Source organism: Danio rerio, chromosome 3 (genome assembly GCF_049306965.1).
Source record: "Danio rerio strain Tuebingen ecotype United States chromosome 3, GRCz12tu, whole genome shotgun sequence".
NCBI classification, from domain to species: Eukaryota; Metazoa; Chordata; class Actinopteri; order Cypriniformes; family Danionidae; genus Danio; species Danio rerio.
The window spans coordinates 54,589,052-54,614,030 of record NC_133178.1 but is presented as its reverse complement, the minus strand read 5'-3'; the positions used below and the strand labels follow the sequence as shown (position 1 = coordinate 54,614,030).

General features: G+C 37.0%; 1 protein-coding gene across 2 annotated transcripts in view; it reads right to left on the bottom strand.

The window, feature by feature from the left end:
* The window catches only part of LOC100150142 (4-galactosyl-N-acetylglucosaminide 3-alpha-L-fucosyltransferase 9-like), a 144,769-nt gene that overhangs the window by 4,762 nt on the left and 115,028 nt on the right, over window positions 1-24,979 (bottom strand). For both annotated transcript variants that reach the window (XM_073945037.1, XM_073945038.1), the window contains exon 3: window positions 6,805-6,883. In XM_073945037.1, coding sequence (XP_073801138.1) covers window positions 6,805-6,811 — 7 coding nt within the window. In that variant the 5' untranslated portion in view covers window positions 6,812-6,883. The remainder of the gene's footprint in view (window positions 1-6,804; window positions 6,884-24,979) is intronic.

Below are 24,979 nucleotides of genomic sequence, written 5' to 3'. Positions count from 1 at the left end.
TAACAGTGACTTGGTATGTGCCCGCGTGCCATGCTCATCTGGGGACTCGATTGTGAAGCCAGTGCTGTAGTGGTCTTATATGGAGTAATCCGATAGGCGTGACAACGGCTGCGGATGCCATATGCCCCAGGAGCCTCTGAAATAATTTCAGTGGGACCACTATTTTGCGGTCAAACTCTCTCAGACAGTTCAGCATTAGCTGAGCGCGCTCTCTGGAGAGGCGCGCTGTCATGGTGAATGAGTCCAGCTCCAGCCCAAGAAAAGAGATCCTCTGCACGGGGGCGAGTTTGCTCTTTTCTCGGTTGACCTGAAGCCCCAATGGGTGTAGGTGCCAGAGCACCTCTCTGTGCATAATCAACTGCAGAGACAGAGAGAGCTCGAAGGGGAGGACTTTGTATTGCCAAGCTCGACTTTGCAAACCTTTGCAAAAGTGGGTGTGCTGATCCGGGAAGCGTGAGGGTCACGAGCACTCTCACCTCGCACCCAAGCTCCCTCCCAGCGCCTGTGAGCCACTGACGAAATGCACACCTGAAGCATAGCGTCCCAGGCTGGCAGAGTTTGGGCTGCCACATCCGGGGAAGTGGAAAAGTGCTCTTTCATTGATGTTTGTGTGGCAGTGAAAAGTACCATTGGAAATGGGGCCCGGCTCTCCAGCGGGGAAAGAGCAAATTCCATCTTTTCCGGATGACCTGTCTCAGGTACGCTTCGCGGTACATTACTGGACTTAACGGCACACTAGGTAGGAGGGCTACCTGCTTTCGAGGTGCTTGACACGCTCGCTTCACCGGAGGTGCTGGTGGGGGCAGGGCAGCTCTCGTAGGCAGGCACCTTCCGCGAGGAGCAGCAGATGTGGATGGCTCGGCGGGTGGAGCGGGCTTGTGGTCCTGCCGATAGATGACATTACATCAGACTGCTCTCTCACCGCCTTGAATTCCTGGGTGATCACCGAACAGGCAAGCCTGGGATATGGGGAAGTCAAGAAAGCAGACTTTTTTGACACATATATTATATATGCCAGGTTTAGCCAGAGGTGGTGCTCGAGGACCACTAATGTGGACATCGTCCTCCCCAATGCACAAGCAGTGTACTTAGTGGTCCGAAGAGCATACTCGGTTGCGATGCAGAGGTCGCAAAGCAAGCTTGGATCGGACCCACCCTCGTGCAGCTGGGCCAGCGCCTGCGCTTGGTAGCGCTGGTAGGTGGCCATAGTGTGCAAGGCAGAAGAAGCCTGGCCTGCAGCTTTGTAAGCTCTGGCTCCGAGGGAGGCAGATAACCTGAAGGCTTTGGATGGGAGACGAGGCAGACCCTGCCAAGAAGAGGCGCCACGCAGACAAAGATTGACCGCAATGCTGCCCTTGACCTGAGGAATCGACTCATACACCCTGGCTGCTCCAACATCAAGAGTGGTGAGGGCGGAGGGAAATGCAGAACGGGCAGAAAAAGGTGCCCTCCAAGACTGCGCAAGTGTGCAACTCCGGAAAGAAGGGGACGAGAGCCTTCAAAGGCTTGGCCCTCTTGTCCTTTACATAGCACCCATCTAGTCGGTCCGGCTGCAGAGCTGGGGGATAACCATCTCAACCCCACGGCTGAAGCAGCCCGAGAAACCATGGCTAACATGTCCGTTTCAGGATCCATTTTGACAGCGCTCAACTGCCTGGAGGGGGCATGCGGGTCTGGATCCTCATTGGACAATGAACAGCCTCCCATGCAGCAGTGGACGTCTGGTCCCCAGTGTCATCGATTGTAAGGGCTACCATCTGGTTAGATGGATCACTTTCTTCGCTCGAAGCTTGGATGAAGCGCTTGGAGGAGCGGGAGGTCCGCGGCCCCGGAGGCGAAGGATAATCTCTAACTGGAACCCTTAGACCTGCCCGAGTGCCCGCTGCAGTGCAGGGGACAGCTGGGGTGGTTCGCCCTTTTGCAAGGGCTAGCTGCGATCTTAACTGCGCAACAGACATGGCATCGCAATGAAGACATGAACTGCCCGTGAGTGCTGCATTAACATGCAGGACCCCCAGACATGCAACGCAGTGCTCGTACCCATCATCCAGGGACAGGAGGCCATTGCGTCCAGAAATGCACGGTCGGAGCTCCATCCTAAAAAGGACGTGCTGCACGACTGTGTTGCTCTTTTTGTGAAATTTGCAACTTTATACGCACCGCTCTGGAGGACCAGACCCAAAGAACGCCAGGCAAGAGAGAAGCCCAGCTATCTGTCTTCTTGCTTTTGCTGTGCCTTTATGCTGCCAATTCACTTGGCATTTCAATGGCCCGTTTACATACTCTGTCAGACCATTGGCTTTCTGAACGAAATCCCCATACGTGGATAAATCCACTTATAGGATCCGAAGTGTAACTGCCATTCCAAAGGAAATAATATATGTATGTATTATTTTATCTTTGCAATGATGACAGTAAATAATATTTTACTAGATATTTTTCAAGACACTTTTATACAGCAGGGCCGGCCCGTGGCATAGGCAGTATAGGCAAATGCTAAGGGGCAGTACGTCCAGGGGGGTGCCAGAAATGGGGGAAGAAAAAAAAAAGTAACTTCCACTATACTTAAAACTAGTTGGTATGACTTTAGAAAAGAATAAACCCACATTAATTTAACTGCATAGTGCATAGCTTTCTAAGTAGTAGTAGTATTATAATAATAAAACCTACTCGCCTAAGACACCCCCCTCCGAATAATTAGACTGTACCTGCTACGGTGTTCATTTTTTTTTTGATGGTTCAACATGCCTAATATGTCAAAACGTCCCAAACTGTCTAGTGCGCAGGGGAGGCAAAAAAAGAAAAGAAGATGAGGAAAAACGTGACAAAGACAGAGGTAATGTTACGACAAAGATGATTATTTTACTGTATCCGTGATCGATAACGCCATTAATTAGCTTGACACATACTTGTCAACTCCGCGGTTTTCCCCACTATCATCACGTTTAAGTATTTCCCCGTGGTTGCCCCGTATGTTTAAACTTTCTATGAATAGTGAAAGTACCGTCAAAACAGAGCCGATCTCTAATGTGATATAATTGCAAGAGCTGTTCAAGAGAATTGTGCTTTCGCTTTAGTTTGGCTTGAAAGTACATTAAAATGTACTTAAAATGTCTGAATTCACTTTTTTCCCGTTAAAGCTGTGAGTCGATCGACGCAACCCCTTAATCAGTGTATGCTTGAAGTCTGACTACTGGACGTGCTCTGTATGATAAACTGTTCCGCTTCTGTACACGCAATTTAAAGAGGAGCGAAAGTTTGGCATTCTTTGGGGATTTAGGTGCGTTTAAACAGACACATACATTTAATAATATGTAAACATGTTTGTTCTGCTTGTATTATTTTAAACCCAACATTTTTTTTTCTTAAATGAGCACAAACAGTTACTAAACTAATGCTTTCATTAGCCTATAGATCTATGCATTTTTACAGTGACACCTCTGTTATCAAAAAACAAAATGAGAGATTGCTGCTCTTCACTAAATAACTGTAGTAATGCTAATCAATATTTAAATACAGTAAAAAGTGAATGGGATTTTGTAACTTGATTTATTTTCTGTATAGGCCATTGATTTTAAAAGGCAACATATTTAATGTTATTGATAATATTTTCTAATGTTTGCTATGTCTTCTTTTTAAAGCTAATTGATGTCCCAAATTTTTACATCCCAGTGTTGACTGGTATGGCATAATATGGTTTGCTAATCAATAAATAGCTAGCTCTATCTGTTAGTTTTAACGTCAGCTTATGTTATGGAAGGGCATGTTATGGAAAATAGTAACTGTAATGTAACTACTCCCATCATTCCTTTCTCAGGCAAATGTGTAAATATTAGATCTTTTCAGCAGCATTAGGCGTTATAACGTTAATTGCATTGGCATGGTTATCTGATGTTTTCCCAGCTTGTAGTAGTCAATCAAAATGCTCTTGATTTTAACCATAGTCGTAAGCTTTTGTTGTGTTACAGTTCATAGTGTATAAAGTGCATTTATCAAAAACTTTACATCAGTGTTAAAGTGCACATCATTGTTTTTAGAGCATAGCTTAGCATTACCACATGGTATATTATGCTGCAATTTACTAACTTTTTTGCATTCTGCTAACTAGCATTTCACTGTAATGACAATAAAATTTTAATTGTTACTTATATGAATTACTAATATAATTTTATATCAGAAAAAGTACATAGTGTATTATAAGGTAGTCTACATACTTATTTTATTTTTGAAATCACGTGTTTATTACTAGACAGGTGTCGCACTCTCCTCTTCTGTCTTCAGATGCGCTGCTGAGGTTTCTCAGTCCCATCGGTGCAAATCCTTCTTTCTAGGTATTTTAAATGTGCAATTGCTTAATTTAAATAAAAGAATGTCCAAGACAAAGCAATTTAGTTTTTTATATATATATATGAATGTACTGCGATGCGACGGGGCGCCACCTGAAATCTTGCCTAGGGCGCCAAATTGCTTGGGGCCGGGCCTGCTATACAGCTTAAAGTGACATTTAAAGGCTTCACTGGGTTAATTAAGTTAATTAGGCAGGGTAATTAGACAAGTTATCGTATACCTATGGTTTGTTCTGTAGACCATCAAAACAATATTTATTTATTTGAGTTTTCCATCATTTAACATGGTTGATCTCAACAATGTTGTTCAACCTGCAAACTTCAACCTGAAACTTGTTTCGTGGGAACTTTACTTTATCTTTCACATCTTTGCTCCCTCACACGAACAGAGCTTAATCTAAAAGGAAATCATCTTGAACTTCCTTTATTGCTTTTGTACTTCACAGAAATGTCATAAAGGTACACATGACTTTTTTTGGAAAAAAAGTTCATTTCTTTAAGTGCCCTAGTTGTAAAGAGTTGAGTTTTAACACTTTTTGAATTCATTCGGCCATTCTCCAGCTCTGGTGGGAGCATGTTTAGCTTAGCTTAGCATACATTTTGGAATTGGATTAGACTATTAGCATTTTGATGGTTTTGACAATTTTCCTATTTAAAGCTAGATTCTTTCATGTACTAAGAGTCATGTACTAAGACCAATGGCAGAATGAGAGTATAGTTCCAAATCGACCTAAAATACAGTGTAACTATACAGAAGAGTCAAACAGGAAAATTAGTGAAATAACATGATCAACAACATCAAGATTTCTGTAACATATGATTAAATAAATGATGTCGCTCCTTAAACACTGCAGGGTCATTAACAACCTTAACAAAAAAATAAAAAATAAATAAACAAATTAAATATACTAAAGCGCCCTATTGGTAAGTCTTTGGTAAACAACTACATGATGACCATAAACTCTGTCAAGGCTTCACTCTGTATTCTATCAGTTTGGGATACCACAGCCAAAGATCATTTCAGTCAATTCCATTCAGACATACTGTAAATATTTCTTTGCTTTGTTAAACATTATTTGAAAAAATATTTAAAAAAGAAAAAGAATTTCAAAAAGGGGGCTAAAAATTTTGACTTCAACTGTATATACACACACACACACACACACACACACACACACACACAAACACACACGAGTACCAGTGTGATATTGCTCTATATCGGCACTGGTGGGAGGCATGCGTTGCCTTAGTGCCCCCACCAGTGCCGATATACAGCCATATTGCACTGTTATCGCACTGATATATATATATATATATATATATATATATATATATATATATATATATATATATATGCAGCTGCTATACCTGCTCTAACTGAATTCCATGTAACAAGGAAGTGAAGAAAAGTCATTTCTAGGGTTGAGAGATTTGAATACAGGGCAAATGCATTTTTATAAGGTGAAGTGCACAGATACATCACTTGCTATGTTTCCTTTCAAAAATGCAAATGAACTTTATGCGCAAAACTGGTATATCACATAAAAGTTGTGCAAATAAAGCAGCGTTTGCATCCAACAAACCGAACAAAATCGTCACTTCCTGATTAACTGGAGCCAAATATCCGTTAAAAACTGAATTTGCTGCAGTAGAAGAAGCTGCTTCAATCTTTTCTTCATCTAATAAATGACAAGGCAATCCTGACACGCAGTGAACGCGCAGTGTCATTTGAAGATATTAGGCGCAAAGCACAGACACTCTTGATTGTGAAGGTCATCAATAATATAATAACACTAATATTTAAAAAGTAAGGCGTTTTAGAATGACCTAAACAACAGTTCAGATATTTTATAATGTGCTCAGCCTGCTTTCACTTTATCTGTGTAATAAAGGTCTGCTGTGTGGATGTTACTCACATTTGAGCATCCATGCATATACACAACTTCTATTCAACAATTACAAATACTAAAAACATGCACTAACACACACACACACACACACACACACACACACACACACACACAAAATATAGACAACGCAGTAGGAGTAGGGGCAAAACCTTTTTGTTTCAAGTTCAAATATAAAGCTTGTTTATTTTCAGTTCTGTCTTTAAGAAGCTTTACAAGATATAAACATGTTTCCCCAAAACAAAAGACGACCAACATAATTTATTAATATAAATTAATAATGAAATGGCTTATCAACATATGCAGTTTTGTTATAACTTTGATAATAACCAGAAAATATCAGTGAGAAAGGATGGCATTTTAAGTATATGTGGATAAATATGCTTTCAGGAAGTAACACAATAGCTGAATAATGTACAACATGATTTATAAATGATCCGTCAAGCTCAGCTGGATTTACTTTAACTGAAAGTATTAGCAGATTTAAATTTTTACATTTAAGTTTAAATTAAAAACAAGCATAAGAAAGTAAAATCAGTATGCAAACTTACTTGACATGGTCGTGGTTGGAATATAACTCAGTCCAGTAAAGATTATTGAAACAATGAGGAACAAAAGATTTAGCCTTTTCTGAAAAAGAGAAAATGCTGCTTATATGTGTTTTATGGGTGGTTCTTAAACCACAGGGTGGTTTAAAAAAAAAAAAAAAAAAACTGTACAATAATACAACCTGATATCTACATAACATTTTAAGAGAGCAATAAGCTATTTCTAATAAGTGTGGCAGCACTATGATTTCATTAAATTATAAAAATAGTTGAAATCATACAAATAAAATGTAGCAAAACATAAATAACTATGAGTTTTTAGATCTGATAAGATATAACCGGTTTGTAGGATAAAGCAACATCATGGGCTGTTTATGTGTAACTAAAATAACAGGAAAGGAATGGGCAAACCACAAACGAAATGAAACCAAAAACATTCAGGTAACAACTTGCCAAGCTTGATCTTACTTAAATAATAATAATATTAATAATAATAATAATAATAATAATAATAATAATAATAATAATTATAAAAATAAACATTATATAAAAGTAATATGTATAGAAAATGGCAATGTAAACAGTATTCGTCCATTTCTGGTTTCAGTCAAACATGTTTGGAAAAACATGAGGGTCAATAAAAGATTTAAGATTTGAAGTTTGATGTTTCCCAAAAGTTCTCTATTTTTTAGAAAAGACTCTGCAGTTTGTGTCCATGATTTCATGTGTTACGTACTAGTGCAAGTCTATTTGTCTTTATTTTTTTAAATTGTATTTATTTATTATTTATTTATAGTTTTTCCCCTGGAGTGAAACTTGGAAATCCTTTTAAAGCTGGACTGAAACTGCAATTGGACCTCTTTAAACTGTAACAAAAATAAATACATTTCTATTGTAGCTGTCCTCACTTGCTCAGCAAAAAAAATAAATAAATAAATAAATATAAATAAAATAAAATAAATAAAAATAAATAAATAAATAAATAAATGGTTGCTTATCTTGTGCACAAGATTGAACACAGACAACAATTGTTTATATGTGCTATATATGGAGAATGTTTTTGTTTAAAGGGCACCAATTTTACCACTCTTACAAGATGTAAGAAAAGTCTTTGGTGTCTCCAGAATGTGTCTGTAAAGTTTCAGCTCAAAATACCCATCAGATAATATATTATAGCCTCCAGAATCTGAGTACTGAATAGCTGTTTTTGTAACCTGTGGCTTTAAATGCATATGAGCTGCTTCTCCATGCCCACCAATCCCTTATGTCAGATAAACAGCAGTTAGTGATAAAGACAAAACACAGCTCATTGGCAAAAATATCAAGTTTATTTTATGTATTTGTGGTGGAGTTTATTCAAGCCTTTCTGAAATGATGAGTCACACACAAACCTCATTTGCAGCACACACACACACACACACACATACGGCCATATTGATTGTAGCAGTTAAAAATTACATAGCGGCCTTTATTACAAACATGCTCTGTTTAAACGTTTTAAAATTACAAAACTTGAAAATAAAAATCTGAGAGAGTTGAAGGAGATATTTCAATGCCAGTTTTTTGCAAAACAATGTTCTGTGGACATGTGTATACGTGATATTATAAAACATGTTATTTGTCAGTCAATTCGATGGGAGGGAAAAACCACATTTCTACATCACGTTGTGTTGGGCCTCATAATCAAAGGCATTTAGTCTTATTTTAACATCAATAAAWAAAAAAAAAAAAAAAAAAAAAATTTGTTGGGTTTATAACACTCCAATATGACAGTGAACACACTATACCTACACACTATACCTACACACTGAACTAGGTATTGCACTCCTGGATCAAAACAAACACAGGCGCAGGTTGCCAGATTGAGGACAGGAGCGAGTGATTTAAGTCGTGTTCTAAATAAAAGCAATGGCACCCAAATAAATATTTTCATATTAAAAGAAGTTTTCGTTCTAACCAACACCTTGAATTGTTATATCAGACACAGATTCTATTTCTCACAGGTAAACAACAGAAAACTAGGACGATGATTCCCTCAGGTACACCTCATGTGCTTTATCCAGTGCTAAATACTAATAATGTGAGTTTGGATGCATTTTACATTACATTTTTTACCATATACGGAATAAGCAGCAGCAGCAGATACAGTAGTTCACCTCAGATCATGAAATAAAAATAAACTGTTTGGAATTGAACTAATTGTTTACGTTCATAATATTTATACCCTCTGCTAATTAACAACCTAATGTGAAACTAAATCTGCATCTTATTTCAGAATCTCCTACTGTCCGCCGGAGGTCACATATTGGTCACGCACGCATGCTTTCAGAGCCTTTCTGAATGAATGAATGAATGAATGAATGAATGAATGAATGAATGAATGAATGAATGAATGAATGAATAAGGCAACCCAGTGTGCTGAAATATAATTGGCTAAACTGGCAAAATTACCAAAACAAGGACAGCATTCAGGCATGGAAAACACATTTTCAGGAATAATTAAGTTCAGCATTGTTTTTTAGATAAATATGTTCACTTGGCATTGTTCTTAAATATCGGCCAACATGGTATTATGGTATTTTTATGCTTTAGATAAGTCAAAATACAGCACATTTACAAATCAGCAATAAAATTTATTAAAACATATTCACAAGGAATTGTGTTTTTATTATTTTACTATTTATTTATTGGTAACATTGTGACTGTTCAGTATGACTATTTAGACAATAGCTAGTTTGCATCAACTTATTTGTATGCACAATTTGGGCTATCGCATAAAAACCATGCTTAATGGAAATGCCAAGAAATACTTAGGGCCCTATCATACATCCAACGCAATGTGGCGCAAGGTGCAACGCAATAATTATTTGCTAGTTTCAGCTTGGCGCAAGAGCCGTTTTGACGTTTTGCACCATGCTGTGTAAATAGCAAATGTATTTGCGCTCATTTGTGCGCCCATAAGTAAAATGTTATCATTATTAGCAGTATTATTTATTATATGCATATGTATATTTGCTTTATTAAAAACAAGCTTAGATATTCCTGTCAGGTTTTAGACCATATGGGGCACAGCATGTGTATTTGGATATAACTGTTTTTTGACTACACTTCATAATTATTGTTCAATTATTCGTAGGCTGGAAATAAGAACTGATTTTAGAAATAGTTTTGAAACAAATCTTTGCACTTAACAAATGAAATTATTATTTATAGGCTAATTGATGTCTGTGCCTACAAGGTTTCCCTATTCATGAAAGTGAAAGTAGATAATGATGAGGCCTTATCTCTCATTCTCGTGCTGCAGATACTCTGTTTAACTGTTTTCTTGCTAGTGAAATGCTCAGTTTTTCCACTTACAAATTCTGTCGTGTAAATAGCAAATGCGATATGGTGCAATGCAACAGGCTCTTAAAGGGAATGGAAGATGAGACTCTGTTCATTTTATTCTCAAAACACATTCATAACTCATTAAGAAAGTAAGCTCAACCCTTTTTGAACATGCGCCACTACGCAAAGCGGATTTTTCCATCCTTAAATTAGCAAAAGTGGATTACGACATGCCCTAATTGCTTTTCCGCTTTGCACTTTGCACATGGATCGTCAAAAAGGGCTCTTAAAGATAAAATGTGCATAAACTACGATGGAAACACATTCACCAAATAAAAATGCCTATCAATAAAGATGCCATCAAAAAGTCATGTGGTTTTTTTAAACAGATCTTATGATAACAAAATGGTACAGTGACAGGTATATTTGGGTGAATAAAGAGGAGACCTAATGTAATATATGAAAATGAAGTTATGGCTATTTGCCTGTCATCTAAGAAATTTCTTGAGGGTCTAAGCTACAGCATGTTCATTGCATTTCATCATTGCCTTCTGAGGTGCAAATAGTTTATTACTGTATGTGAGAAAAAAAACAGCTTACAGTCATCTGCTACCCCAACGTTCATTTTTTCTTTATGACGCCACTGTATCAGGAAATTATGATTTCTCTTAAGTTGGAAATAATGCTTTATTTGCAAATGACTTAAGTAGTATTCCAGTTTTGTACATGTTTCATTGCTTCTTTGGATGGAAACAAGTACTATGCTTTATTCTAATCATTATTCTTATATACTTCAGACTAATCTCTGCCGGCAACCCTCACAATAGACCTTATACAAGGTTACTTTATATATTTTCATTATTTTCAGTGAAATGTCATATCATCCTATACTTGCTTCATTTAAGAAATGCCTTGTTCAAAATCAATGATCCACACTGCCTCACTGAGACACCATTTAATTTAAGTCACAAACAGACACAAAACACTACCTCGATTTTCATTTTACTGCACCACATCTTTAATATTCAATCATTTATTTTAACAGTGTTTTCTTTGGATAGGCATGCAGTGCTTTGTGCTTAGCCGCTTCTACTTACTGCGCTTAAATTTACATCTCCTTTTATCTAATTTTACAGTTGAACAACTAAATGAATGCATAGGTCTATTGTACTAACTCAATTCTAGTTATAATCCAAGCAATACAACATATTTTATTTATTTATATTTTATCTATATATCTAAAAAGCTTAAAGAGATTTTACTGGAGGAGCTTGATTAACTGGTTCATAGAATCTACAAGATAATGGAAAATGTGTATGATATGAGTCAAAAGTTTCCCATGGACATGTTGTAATACTTTCCTTTCTTTTGAATGAATCATGACAGCAGACATAAATTAAATATTCTGAGCTACAGTCGTGTGAAAAGGTGTTTGCCCCTAACTGATTTTCTTTTTTTTTTCTAGCAAGTTTGTCACACTTTAATGCTTCATATTTTTAACAGGTTTAAATATTAGTCAGTGATAATTCAAGTAAACACATCATGCAGGTTTTAAATAAAGGTTTGTATTTTTAAGGGAAAAACTAAATCCAAAACTGCATAGCCCTGTGTGAAAAACTGTTTACCCCACTGTTTACATAGTTTAACTCTTGGTTTATCCCACCTGTTCAATTTCTCTAGCAACATCCATGCCTGATTACTGCCATACTTGTTTACAATCAAAAAATCACTTAGATAGTACCTGCTAGAGAAAATTAAGAGAAAAGAGAAAAAAAAAGAGAAATAAAAGAATTGAGATCTACCTGGAAAGGGTTATGAAACCGTTTCTAAAGTTTTGGAACTGCAGTGAACCACAGTGAGAGCTGTTATCTATTAATGGCAAAACATGGAACAGTGGAGAACCTCCTTATGAATCCCTGTCTGATTAAAATTATCCCAAGAGTGCAGTGAAAACTCATCCAAGAGGTCACAAAAGACCCCACAACATTTAAAGAATTGCCGGGCTTATTTCCTTCAGTTAAGGTGAGTGTTCATGATTGCACCATACGAAAGAGACTTGGCAAAAAAGGTTTGCATGGGAGATTCCCAAGACATTAACTACTGCTGAGCAAAGAGAACAAAGGCTCATATCAGTTTTGCCAGAAAACATCTTGATGATCTCCAAGACTTTTGGGAAAATACTCTGTGGACTGATGAGACAAAAGATAAACTTTTTGTCCCATTATATGTGGCATAAAAGTAACACCGCATTTTAGAAAAGAACATCATACCAACAGTACAATTTAGTGGTGGTAGTGTAATGGTTTGAGTCTGTTCTGTTGCTTCAGGATCTGAAAGACTTTCTGTCATAAATGGAACCGTGAATTCTGTGGTGTACCAAAAATCCTAAAGGAGAAAGTCCGTCCATCTGTTAGTGACCTCAAGCTGAAGTGAACTTGGAGTTTTGCAGCTGAAGAATACCAAAATGAAAACTTTGGAGTGGGTAAGTCAAATTCCTCCTATGTGGCTGAATTATATAAATTCTACAAAGATGAGCCAGCCATAATTCTGCCACAGTGCTGTAACAGACTTATTGCAAGTTATTGATTTGCAGATTGCAGTTGTTGCTGCTACAGGTAGCCCAACCAGCTATTAGGTTTAGGGGCCAAACATTTTCACACATGGCTATGTGGTTTTATTTATTTGTTTACATTACAATGTAACATACAGTCTGGAGGTATAACTCCGAATTGATCCCTAAAAGGTGTCTGGGTTCCTTTCTGAGTGAGTTTAGGACCCTGGCTCCAGCAAGTCTAGGTGAGGATCCTTGGGTGACAACTTCATTATAAGAAGACATTTCGCTGACCGTCCCAGCTCTGAATTTATTGGTCTATTCATTGGCCAATAAATAAATTGATAAGAATATACATACATATATACACAAATTTAAATAGTATATCATAGCTGCTTTTATTAAATAACTACAATATTTTGTAAAGTAGGACAATTTTTTTTTTTTTTTTTTGCAATCCTACAAGATTATTCCTATATCTTGAGGTGGTGGTTATTTAAGACTGAGACTAGTGTTCAAGAGCCAGATGGGTTGAGGGGGAGGGAAGTGTTTGGTTGTGGGATGTGGGGATTGCGGGGCCCTAGGCACCACCTTGTGTAGTCTGTGTATAGGGCAGAACGATACCGCTTGGGTCAAAACAGGAACAAAAAGTAACAAATGGGGTAATCTATAAGATTAATCCAACTAACAGGTGAAGGTCAAAGCAAAGAGCAAAGAATCATAAAACAAGAAACAGTCCAAACATTAAAGCAGACAAGAAAAACACAAACACTAGAAACATCCATGACTCAATACAATACAATGCCAGCTTCACTTGAAGATTATAAAATCTTTAATGTGTTAAGGGTCACTCAACCTGCAGCTCTACAGATGTCTGTTAGAGAAGCACAGTGTCCTAAAGGCCAGGAGGAGGTGACACCTCTAGTGAAGTGTGCTCTCACCCCTAGGGGACACGGTTTACCATAAGTAAAGTACATGGCATCCAGAGTCCACATGTACTCTTGCCACAGCCCTACTGCCAGCAGCAGAGCCACCATTTACTTCTGCCACAGCACCAGTGCCAGCACCCGAGCGCACATTCACTCCATCAGAAGATCTCCCAATGAGAGATCCATGTGGCCAGTAACACAGAAAAGAAATGTACAGACATTGAGGAGAGCCATAAGGTGATCTGCAATAGTTACTGGAAAATGGAATACGCAGAAAGGTGTGCATTCATATTCCATGCCAGCAACCAACATCAAACATTTGCGCAAACAGAAAAATGAGTTGGCATAGCAGGTCTTTTGTTTACAGGTTAAAAAATAAAGACCAGGGGCCTCATGTATGAAGACTTGCGTGGAAATCATACTAAAACATTGGGTACGCACAAAGCTGTAAATGTGCGTACACAGAAAAAAACTCAGATTTATGAAACACTGCATACGCCGAATCTCACGCATATTCTTTTGTACATCTGAATAAACGTGAAACTGAGCGCAACATGCACGAGCACAAAACCCCTCCCTGCCTACTCCCCCGTATGAATATGCAAATGACTCTACTTTGGCAAAACCCAACGAAAAAGCAATGGCAAAAGCAAGCAAAAAGAGAAACTTTAAACAGAATGTGAATTGTAGGTGCTCCTTTCGGAGGTAGACCGTAGAAAAGCGCTGTTATTTGCAAGTTTGTTCTCTGGAATTAACAACAAACGAAAAAAATAGAGGGGGAGAGTTTAGCTGATGCGGTTAACACAGTTGGGTCTGAACATCGCACTGAGTGAATTAGAAAAGAAATATTGTGATTTATAGGTGTAAAATGTTCCTGTATCTTTAACAGTCTCAGTGGCGCGCTCGTAAGATGCATGTCAACATGTTTTGACACGTTCGAGCATGAACTCGGTTCAAATCCAGCGTCTGATAAACTCTTTCTTCTTTTTTCCCCTGCTACATATCAGATTTTGCCAACTATTTATCACAAGAAAGAAAAGTAGGAATCATTAATAAGTTTGTGCATCATATTTCATTTGCACATTTATTGAATGGAAATGTTTCTGATTCAAGTATGCAAATTCATCTTCAGATAGTGTCTTTATAGCAATGTGCGTGCAGTATATAGCTCAGATTACATTGGGAAAACAGGCGACCGCTGCAAATTGCGCTTTAATGTTTAGCTGGTCAACTGTATGGTATAGAAACCTTATATACCTGCTAGATGAACCCGTCTCATACAGCTGCCATTGCAAGGCTCAGACACTTTGTAGAGAGCAATTTAACACAACTACCTCTAGGAGTCGCCAATGGAAAAAAACAGACACTCACAAAAAATGTGCGTACGCCAACTAAGAAACTGCCGTGGAGCTGCGCACATTCCCACGTTCAGTTCATCGTTAGTAAATCCAAACGTGAGCGATTCTGAGCATGAAACCTGGCTTACACAAAGTTTTTGTGCGTTCGCAGCGTTGATACATGAGGCCCCAGGTCCCACAGCAGGTCTGTGGCTGCTTTGGGCCATCACCCAGCGAACAAAAGCCTGGTCCTCTCTGTGATGGGAAAGCACATAGAAAATGAGGTAATCCCAAGTGACCAAAGATGAAGAAATACACCAGCCAACAAGCTGAACATGCAGACTGTCCATGATCACATTGAATCTTTTGATCCATCAGTTAGCCACTTTCAAAGGGAGCTTGCCCCACATCACTGATACCTTCCTAGCCACATTAACATCAAGCTCATGTAGATATGCAGAATATTTCGAAAATAGTAACAGCTGCTTCTATGAAAGCTACAACAAAGCTGTAAGCAAAAAGACAACTATATTCACAAAAATTGTTGTGGCGTTCCACTAGCCCTTTGTCTTTGTAGGTAAGGAATAAAAAACACACAATCTCTGTGGTCTGGCATGAGGGCACAGCTGAACAAAATGCAGCAGAGATCACCTCAGCCTATGTTACTGCACTAAAGAAAGAGAGGGATATGCGCCACAACATCTTCTGGGTGGATAACTGTTCTACTTAAAAAAAATAAATAAATAGAATTGGTGTCTTCTAATGGCGATGCAGTGACGCAGTAGGTAGTGCTATCGCTTAACAGCAAGAAGTTCGATTGGGTCGCTGGTTCAAGCCTCGGCTCAGTTGGCATTTGTGTGTGGAGTTTGCATGTTCTCCCTGCATTCATGTGGATTTCCTCTCAGTGCTCCGGTTTCCCCCACAGTCCAAAAACATGCGGTACAGGTGAATTGAGCTAAATTGTACTTAGTGTATGAGTGTGTGTGGATGTTTCCCAGAGATGGGTTGCGGCTGGAAGGGCATCCGCTGCGCAAAAACTTGCTAGATAAGTTGCCGGTTCATTCCGTTGTGGCGACCCAAGATTAATAAAGGGACTAAGCCGACAAGAAAATGAATGAATGAATAAATGAATGGTGTCTTCTGTCCTCCCTGTATCACCATTGTTAATGGTGATACCACCTCCATGGAGGATGTGACTCTTAAATACTTTGAGAAGGGAAAAATTTCCATGAGAGCTGACTGTTTTCACCATTGTGTTGAGCAGGATATCATCCTGAAGGAGTAGTGTATGAATTTAACATCATATGTCCATAAATGCCTCCAAACAGGAAGGCTTTCTGATGTTCACTGCCAGTGAGCAAATCTGTTGAGGAGCAGAAGTGAGAACACCATAAAACACGATTCCAAGTTTACTTGTACTTTCTATAACTTGTTACACCTTTGCAATATTAATTAAAAATATTTTGTTCTTTACTCATTAGTTTTCTCATGCTTATCTTGTATTTATTCATAATATTCAGTTTCTGCTATCAACTTGTTAAACTGCTCACAAATTAAAAATACTCTTTACATTAGTGTCACATGTCTAATTTATTAATAATCCCATTTGTCAATCATCTAAAACAAATAGTGTGATTAATAAACACTATGGGTGTTTCTATGTTGTTTGTAAATGTTGATCAGATATATAGATCATGTCAAAGTTTCTGCTTTTTGCCTTGGCATGACTTCATACAAAGGCAATACAAAGCATTTCAATACAAAGGCAGAGGACCGCAACTTCCAAATAGGAGTCAAAGGTCAAGTTTGAGCTTTAAGATTTTTTTTTTCTATATGTAGATACATTTTGTCACTAACACATGTAATTGCCAATTTTCTTATGTGTTTCTAAACTAATTTGTCTGGGAAACAACAAAATCTTTGAAGTGATTTTTCTCAAGTCAATACTAGCGAGTTAAGGTCTTTTGCCTTTGTAGGGCAGCACGCTCCAAGCCCTTTGCAGCTCTGCTTTTAAGTGTGAGGTGTTACAATGCGCTCAATAACTTTGGCTAAAATTGGAAGATTTGAGATGCGATGGAAGTTATAGAGATTGTCCAGATTGGTATTGATCTTTGTTGGAATGGGTGTAATTTTGTGAGCAGCTGGACCAGCACTCAAGTTTAAAGACTCATTAACAATACTCAAAACATTGTTGCCAATATAATTAAAACAAGCTTTAAATAGGTATGCTGAAACAGGACCAACTATGGAGGTGGAATCCTTCATATGTGAAACCTATTTACCCAGAAAAATTAAATCCATCATAGAAATTTTTGGAGAGGTTCTTGAGACATCTATATTGATCTGAAAGTGGGTTTCACAAGGGCAGAAGTCATATTGATACCACTTCAAACTTTCTCTATTTTGGAACTGAAAAAATAAAATAATCTATCACAAGAATTAACAGTAATGGGTATGTTGAAAAAAAAAAAAAACATTTCCTTTCAGCATTTTGTTAATTACATGACACAATTGCCTGGGGTTGTTTTGATTACTTGCAATTATTTGAGAGAAGTACAAAGTTGACGGATGTCAACTCTGCTTTATATTCAATCAAGCGGTCCTTCCATGCCAGGTAATGTACATTCAGACTCCAATTATGACAAACTGCCCTCTTACAGCAGGGCACATTGATCAGCCAAAGGGAAGAGTGAAAATAGACCCCAGATCAAGATTTCATAGGTGGACATTTCTCCAAAGCAGAGAGGAGGGCGACGTTAAAAACAAACAGTTTTTCCTCAAAAGAGTGAACTGGAAAGAGACACCTTGCAGAGAACTTAAGTGCAGAGAAATCCTGAGGATCAACTTTTTCCATTTGCAATAATTCATGTATTGTTTTAATTGCATTTTTGTAAATGACAGGTCCATATTGAAAAGGATGGCCAAATGATCAGATAACCATGGGCCTACAGAGGTAGGCAATGATCAGGATGAACTATTGGTAATCACTAGATCCATGGTGTGACCTTTATTATGGGTAGAAAGTCCACTAGTTGTTTCAAATCAAAACTCTCTAACAAAGATAAAACTAAAAGTTCTTTGTTATTCCAGAGTGTTTTTGGTCAAAGTAAATAAAAATGCTAAAGTCCCCAAAGAGGTCCACAGTGTCCCCATTGATTTTTCAGCTTGGTAAATATTACTTCATGTGCAAACATCTGCTTGATATGGGGACCCAGAAGCGACGTGGTGGTGAGGGAAAAAAATAAAATAAAAAAAAACTGGGTGGAATTTTGCATTCCCTTACCAAGGTGTTTTGCGCTATATCACAAAGTTGTTTTGCATTGCTTTACAAACACTTCCTGTTCACTTTATATTTTAAAATCAAGGTAATTTATATGTACAGTCAACCGTGGAACAGAGTATGAATGCAATTAATTTCATTGTTGTTGTCCATAATGGATACTGTACGTCTTGCAGTTGAGACTTCCTTCACTATTTAGCATTTTAGAGTAAATGCATTAGGAAATTAATACATTAGGAAAGTGATAACCTAAAAAATTAAATTCTTTAAAGATTCTATTAAAAATGTAAGCAAGCATGATCCTAGAGTATTATATTATATTATATTATATTATATTATATTATATTATATTATATTATATTATATTATATTATATTATATTATCAATAATAGTCTCTCAAACCAAAAAGTTCTTAAAATAATTGGATTAAACAAAATTAGTTATTTTTAAATATATAAAAAAATAAACATCTCAAGAAAAAAAAAATACCATTATACTCTAGGAACAAATTTTTAATTTTCGGAAAGAAAACAACAACAACAACAACAACAACAATTTTAAATTTATAGAATAAAGTTATGTTTCAAAAAGTAAAGTTAAATTTACAGTGTTTAAGATTAATTTAATTCATGACTTTTTTTTAATTATCAGGGTTTTTATAAGTGTTCAAATATGCAATTGGCAGATTACAGCTGCAGCTTTATTCTAGTGCAGTTCCATACAGAATTTTGATGCCAATTTTATAATAATAATAATAATTATTATTATTATAATTATAATTATTATTATTATTATTACTATTATTATTATTATTACTATTATTATTATTATTATTATTATTATTATTATTATTATTATTATTAGCCTAGTCTTTTCTCCCATAGGCGACTGAATCAGAAGTTCTAAAACAACTGCGGAAATAGGCGCACTTCTGCATTTTAGAATAAGGTCAATAGACTTTAGTTTACAGTGCGTACAGCAAAAAGTCCAGATGAGGAACTTTGTATTACCATAGAAGCTTTGAATTTGAATTTTGAATTATATATGTTTTGAATATATATATATATATATATATATATATATATATATATATATATATATATATATATATATATATATATATATATATATATATATATATATAGTTTAAATATCCTATTTATATATATAGTTTAAATATCCTATTGCTTGTAATTTTTTTTTCCAATTTGTCATAGGATGAGGTTATTACTTTTATTTAATATTTTTATTGAAAAATTTTGTCTTTTTAGAATGAATTTTGTTTGGTATAATTTGTTTATTTCAATTTTAATACTTTTTTTTTTTTTTTTTTGTCAAACCGAAAATAAAAATAAAAGTTAAATGTTCGCATGAGGGCTAATGTCTTTGTTAACTGTATGACCAAAATTAAGACAAAAAATGTTTTGCTGCTATTGACAAAATCATCCATCGTGCCAGTATATGTTTCACTTTGATTATAGTTTAATCAAGTTGTTTTACCATAATGAGCCAGAGGTTTTTCAAATGTAATTTTTTTTTTACCACTGAAATCACACGTCCATGATTTAACTTTGTGAACTCAGAAAAATGCTTGAAGAAAGGCACACTATAGACATTTTTACAGGAGACTGAACACAATTCATTTGTATAATATAATATAATATAATATAATATAATATAATATAATATAATATAATATAATATAATATAATATAATATAATATAATATAATACTCTGGGATCATGCTTGCTTATATTTTTAATAAAATGTTTAACAAGTTTTTTTTTTTTAGGTTGTAACTTTCCTATAATTGATTCACTTTGAAACGCTCCATAGTAAAGGAGGTCTCAACTACTGCAAGCTGTATCCATTATGCACATCATTAATAAAATACATTGCTCTGGGTTCACGCTTGACTGTACATACAAACTTCCATTTTCTAAAATTAAAAAGTGAACAGGAAATGTTTGTGGAACAACAGCTTTGTGAGAGGAAGGATATAACTGCGATAACCAAAAACATCTTTGCGAATGAATGCAAATCAGGAGGCAATTTTTTTTCCTCACAGATATTTATTTTCTTCATCACCAAGTCCCTTCCAGGTCTCTGTAGTTTGCCTCTTGTGATAATAAAATGTTTATTTTCCATATTTTTATTCAAACTGATTTGAAGCAAAGCCGATGTTTTCAGAAAATAAGCATCTGTAAATGAAAGCTATTCTGTGATAGAAAGAAAAAAAGACACTAGAACGAAATTACTTTTAAATTAAAATTATATCCTTACAAGAATGTACATATTGGTAAGGAGAACAAAATTGGGAAAACGAACATTTTTTTAATTAATATGAAATAAAACAAAGAAAATGGGACAGGAAAGAGCTTAACCAGATAACAAACAAATGGGGCAGCATTTTGGCTCCAGACTGGAAAAATCACTGGAGTAAAGTTAACATTAAATCACTTGGTAAAAATGATTGCACCACTCTTGCCCTTGGAAAGATAAATAAACAGGAAAGGGACAATAGGAAGAAATGAATTATGTAACAAAAAAATATACAACATTAAGTACATGTATATGCAAACGTTTAATAATATTATTAAATATGGCCACATGTATGTACACAGATACTATTAAGGATATCATTCAGTCTCTGTATGTGTATGTTTGCACCCATTTTAAAGGATTATTTGATTTGCCTTGTTTCATTTCCAACTGTGCTGATGAAGCTTTACATAACAGAACATATTTACATTTAATGCACAATAACTTAATTTAGGTAACAGTTAACCTAAATTTAGGACTGTCTTGGCATGTAAATGAAGAGATGTGACTTTCACCATAGCTTTTTTGTAAATGTTTGAACCATACACATTACAATATAAACATTTTTAATTAATATGTTGTGAATTTGAGTGCATACGTTTTTTCTAAACATCTATCTATTACATTAAATCTGTACTCACTGTTTTTTTTCAGATTGTCATGTCTGTGCTGTTTGTTATGACCGATAAGAAAATGGCAAAGTATATCAGCTCATATGGTGACCAACAAGATGTCATGTCCTTCTGTCAACAAACAGCGGCCTTTTCTGATAAAAGAGTCCCTAATAAAGAATTTAAGAGATAAAACTGAATCAAGGAAACTTGAGTTGGGTCAAAGTCATTTAAAGCATTGCAAGGTTTGGGGATGTGTCTTCCCTAAGAAAAAGAATGTAAAGACAAGATAGAAAAAGAAATTTCCAGTAAGAACCAACAGGAGAGTTGGAATTGGATGGCTTCACAATACTTGTATTTAATACCGGCATGTGAGAGAGGTTTTCTTACAGATGAAGAATCTTTATCTGATGAGGATAAAGAGCAATGGAATGAACATTCATTTCTAAAGTATTGATTAGATAGTGATGCAGAGAGATCTGCTGCACCATTGCCATTGTATGGATGTAAAAGTGACTTTTATCAAACAAGCACACACTTTAATTTAATCAAAATAATAAGATAGTCAGTGTTTTGTGTCATTTAAAAAATACAGTAAGACAAGAGCTGTTCATTCATTCAATTTCTTTTCGGCTCAGTCCCTTTATTAAACCAGGGTCGCCACAGCGGAATAAACCGCCAACTAATCCAACAGGCTTTTTACGCAGCGGATGCTCTTCCAGGTGCAACCCAACTCTGGGACACATCCACACACACTCATTCACACTCATACACTACGGACAATTTAGCCTACCCAATTCACCTGTACCACGTGTCTTAGGAAACCCACGCAAACGCAGGGAGAACATACAAACTCCACACAGAAACGCCAACTGAACCAGCCGAGGCTCGAACCAGCGACCTTCTTGCTGTGAGGCGACAGCACTACCTACTGCGCCACTGCGTTATCCATAGGAGCTGATCATTATTCAATTTAGAATTAAATGTTGGTAATTTAATGTTGCCTTAATGTTTTTATAACAATCCATTTAAATCAGAGTTGCCCAAACTAGGGCCTGCGCGTCAAAGTTGGCCCATGGTAATCTTTGATTTAGCCAACCAAATCTGTCAATGATGAGGAAGAGGTTGTCATTTCAAGTTTAACATAACCTTGTGTTTGTTTAATTGTTGAGACTGAAAAAAAGCTAATTGAAATTAAATGTTTCAGTTAAATGCTGTGAACAAGATTTTTTTGTACATGCAAAAAAGGTACATACTGTCACTCGAAGGACAGAGGACAATGCACAAGACAATGGCGAGCAAATCAAGGTGTGTACGGCTGGACTAGTGTATTAAGAAGTGATCTCCATCATGTTAAATGATCTTGTTTGCGTTTTTACTGTAAGAAGTTCATTCTACAATGTACAAAACTGTAAAGTTATTCATATAAATGATAAGTCATTTTTTTATCTTTATTTATTAAAATAATAAATTAGGAAATCTAGCTTTAAGGTAATAATTGGTATTCTTAACTTTGGCCCACCACCCTTAATCAATTTTGGTTTTTGGCCCTTCTTGAGATGTTTGGGCACCCCTGATTTAAATTGTGCTTTTCAGTTGTTTTTATTTTGTTAACTTTAATGTTGAACCAAATTACTGAAATAGAATTTTTAAATTATACAATGTCTGTTTTTGTTAGTGTTGCTCGCTAAATATACTTGGTGGTACTATTTGGATAAACCCCGGGTCATGGGGTGTTCCGAGTCTAAGATCATCAGACACCCTCACTTGGGATACTTGGTGTCCAAGTGGTATGCTACACCATGGATCTCCCTTCTTGATCCAAAGCCACCTTGAAACTTTTTCGGCAGCTTCTATGATGTTCTAGGTTGTAATGTAATGTGTATTTATATAGCACATATATCATGTATGGCCATACACTGAAAGCACTATACAATCCAGAGAGGGGGGTGGGGTGGGGGGTTGTTTGTGATAGGTGGTCCTCTTTACACCACCAGTGTACAGCATCCACTTGAATGATGCGAAAGCAGCCACAGGACAACGGCACCACTGTGCTCACCACACACCAGCTATTGACCTTATTCTAAAATGCGGAAGTGCGCCTATTTTCGCGATTGTCTTAGAACTTCCGATTCAGTCGCCTATGGGAGAAATGACTAGGAATATTAAACGGCAGAAAACGGTCAAACTACTTGCTCTACAAACAAATGTTTGCATGACTATACAGACAAAATAGAATAATATAATAAAAAAATATCAAATTGCAACATCAAGCAGCGTAATGAGCAGTTATTAACGTCAAAAAATGAATGGAAGTGAATGAGACCGGAAGTCTCAAACCAAAAAGATTCAAATGCCGGCGCCCACTCGTCGGCGGAGAATAAGGTGAATAGATGGAGTGGTAAGACAGCGATAGAACCAATTTGGTGGATAGGGATGATTGGGAGGCAGGCCATTTTGGAAAGGGCCGATGGAAGGAATTTGGCCTGGACACCAGGGTTACCCTACTCTTTACGAGAAGTGGCATGGGATTTTTAATGATCACAGAGAGTCAGGACTTCTGTTTAACATCTCATACAAAAGTTGCTTTCTTTTCTTGCTCTACTGCCAAAGGGACAAAGGCCTTACTCACAGTATGTACAGTTGCCTTGAACCGGGCCAAAGCACACTTGTCCCCCCTTCCGTCTCCCCCGACGGCATGCACTAACATTACATTTGGGCCTGGATACGCTTACATCATCGGTGATGCGCTGTTCAGTAAGCGCTTTCGCTCAGCACAGTGGAGAATTTTTACTGTTATATCATTTAAGTCATTTGAGATGCAGTGACATGCAGTCAATTATTTCGCCGAACAGATCAGCCACTTTTGATGCTCATAAACAATCATAAAGTCCTCGTGCTGCAGGAATTAGGAGGTTTGCTGAAGGTGCAGCTCTCGTGCAGTGAGGGGTTTGTGTCTTTAATAATCTACGACAGTTTGCGTTCATTGAACAGTAAGAATGATTAATAAATCCATATCAAACAGTCCCTTAAAAGTCACGTCTCACTTTCAGTTTTGGGCTTAGGCACGTTTTGCACTCACACAAAAGCGTACCGTGCCAAAGCCCAATTGAACCACGTTCAAGCACACCTCTTCCAACCAGGCCAGGGCCGGCCAAGTGAACTGTGCCTGGGCCCGATTCAGAGCACTCAAACGATACGGGAAACGGGCCTGGGTATGGTTCGGATATTATAGAGTAAGTAAGCCCTAAGTGCACGATGTAAGGACTGGCCAACAAAGCCCCTGAATCCCACCCACCTCAATAGGCTCACAGCATGCCCTCCATACATCCCCTTACAATTTTCTGTAAACTCCAAATATTTGGCCTTCTTGCACTCACGTGCCTATTCCCAGGGAACAGTGAGCTCCAGAACAACAACTTGTTCAGAAGAGTCAGATGTTAAGACCAGATCTGGTCATAAAAATGTCATAATAATAATGCACTCTGTATATTTCAATTTCTGTCTCCCCAGGTCCTCGTGAAGATGCCAGTCTGGAGCAGATAAGCAGATCAGATGACATTTAGTATATGCAGCCTCTGATACTTCCCCTCTCCCAGGGCTTTTTATACAGCAGCACAAGATGTGCTCCAAGGAACTTATTTCCACCCACATTAGACTTTCTGGGGAATTAACCAGTCACCAACTGTGAAGATTGCTGGACTTGGCAGGAGATCAAACATTGAATGGATCAGAAGCCTATAGTAAGCCTAGCTGGCTTTGACCTCCACAGTTTTGCCCAGTTGATCTTGCGACTGGGCTGCATGGTTCCAATTTTTT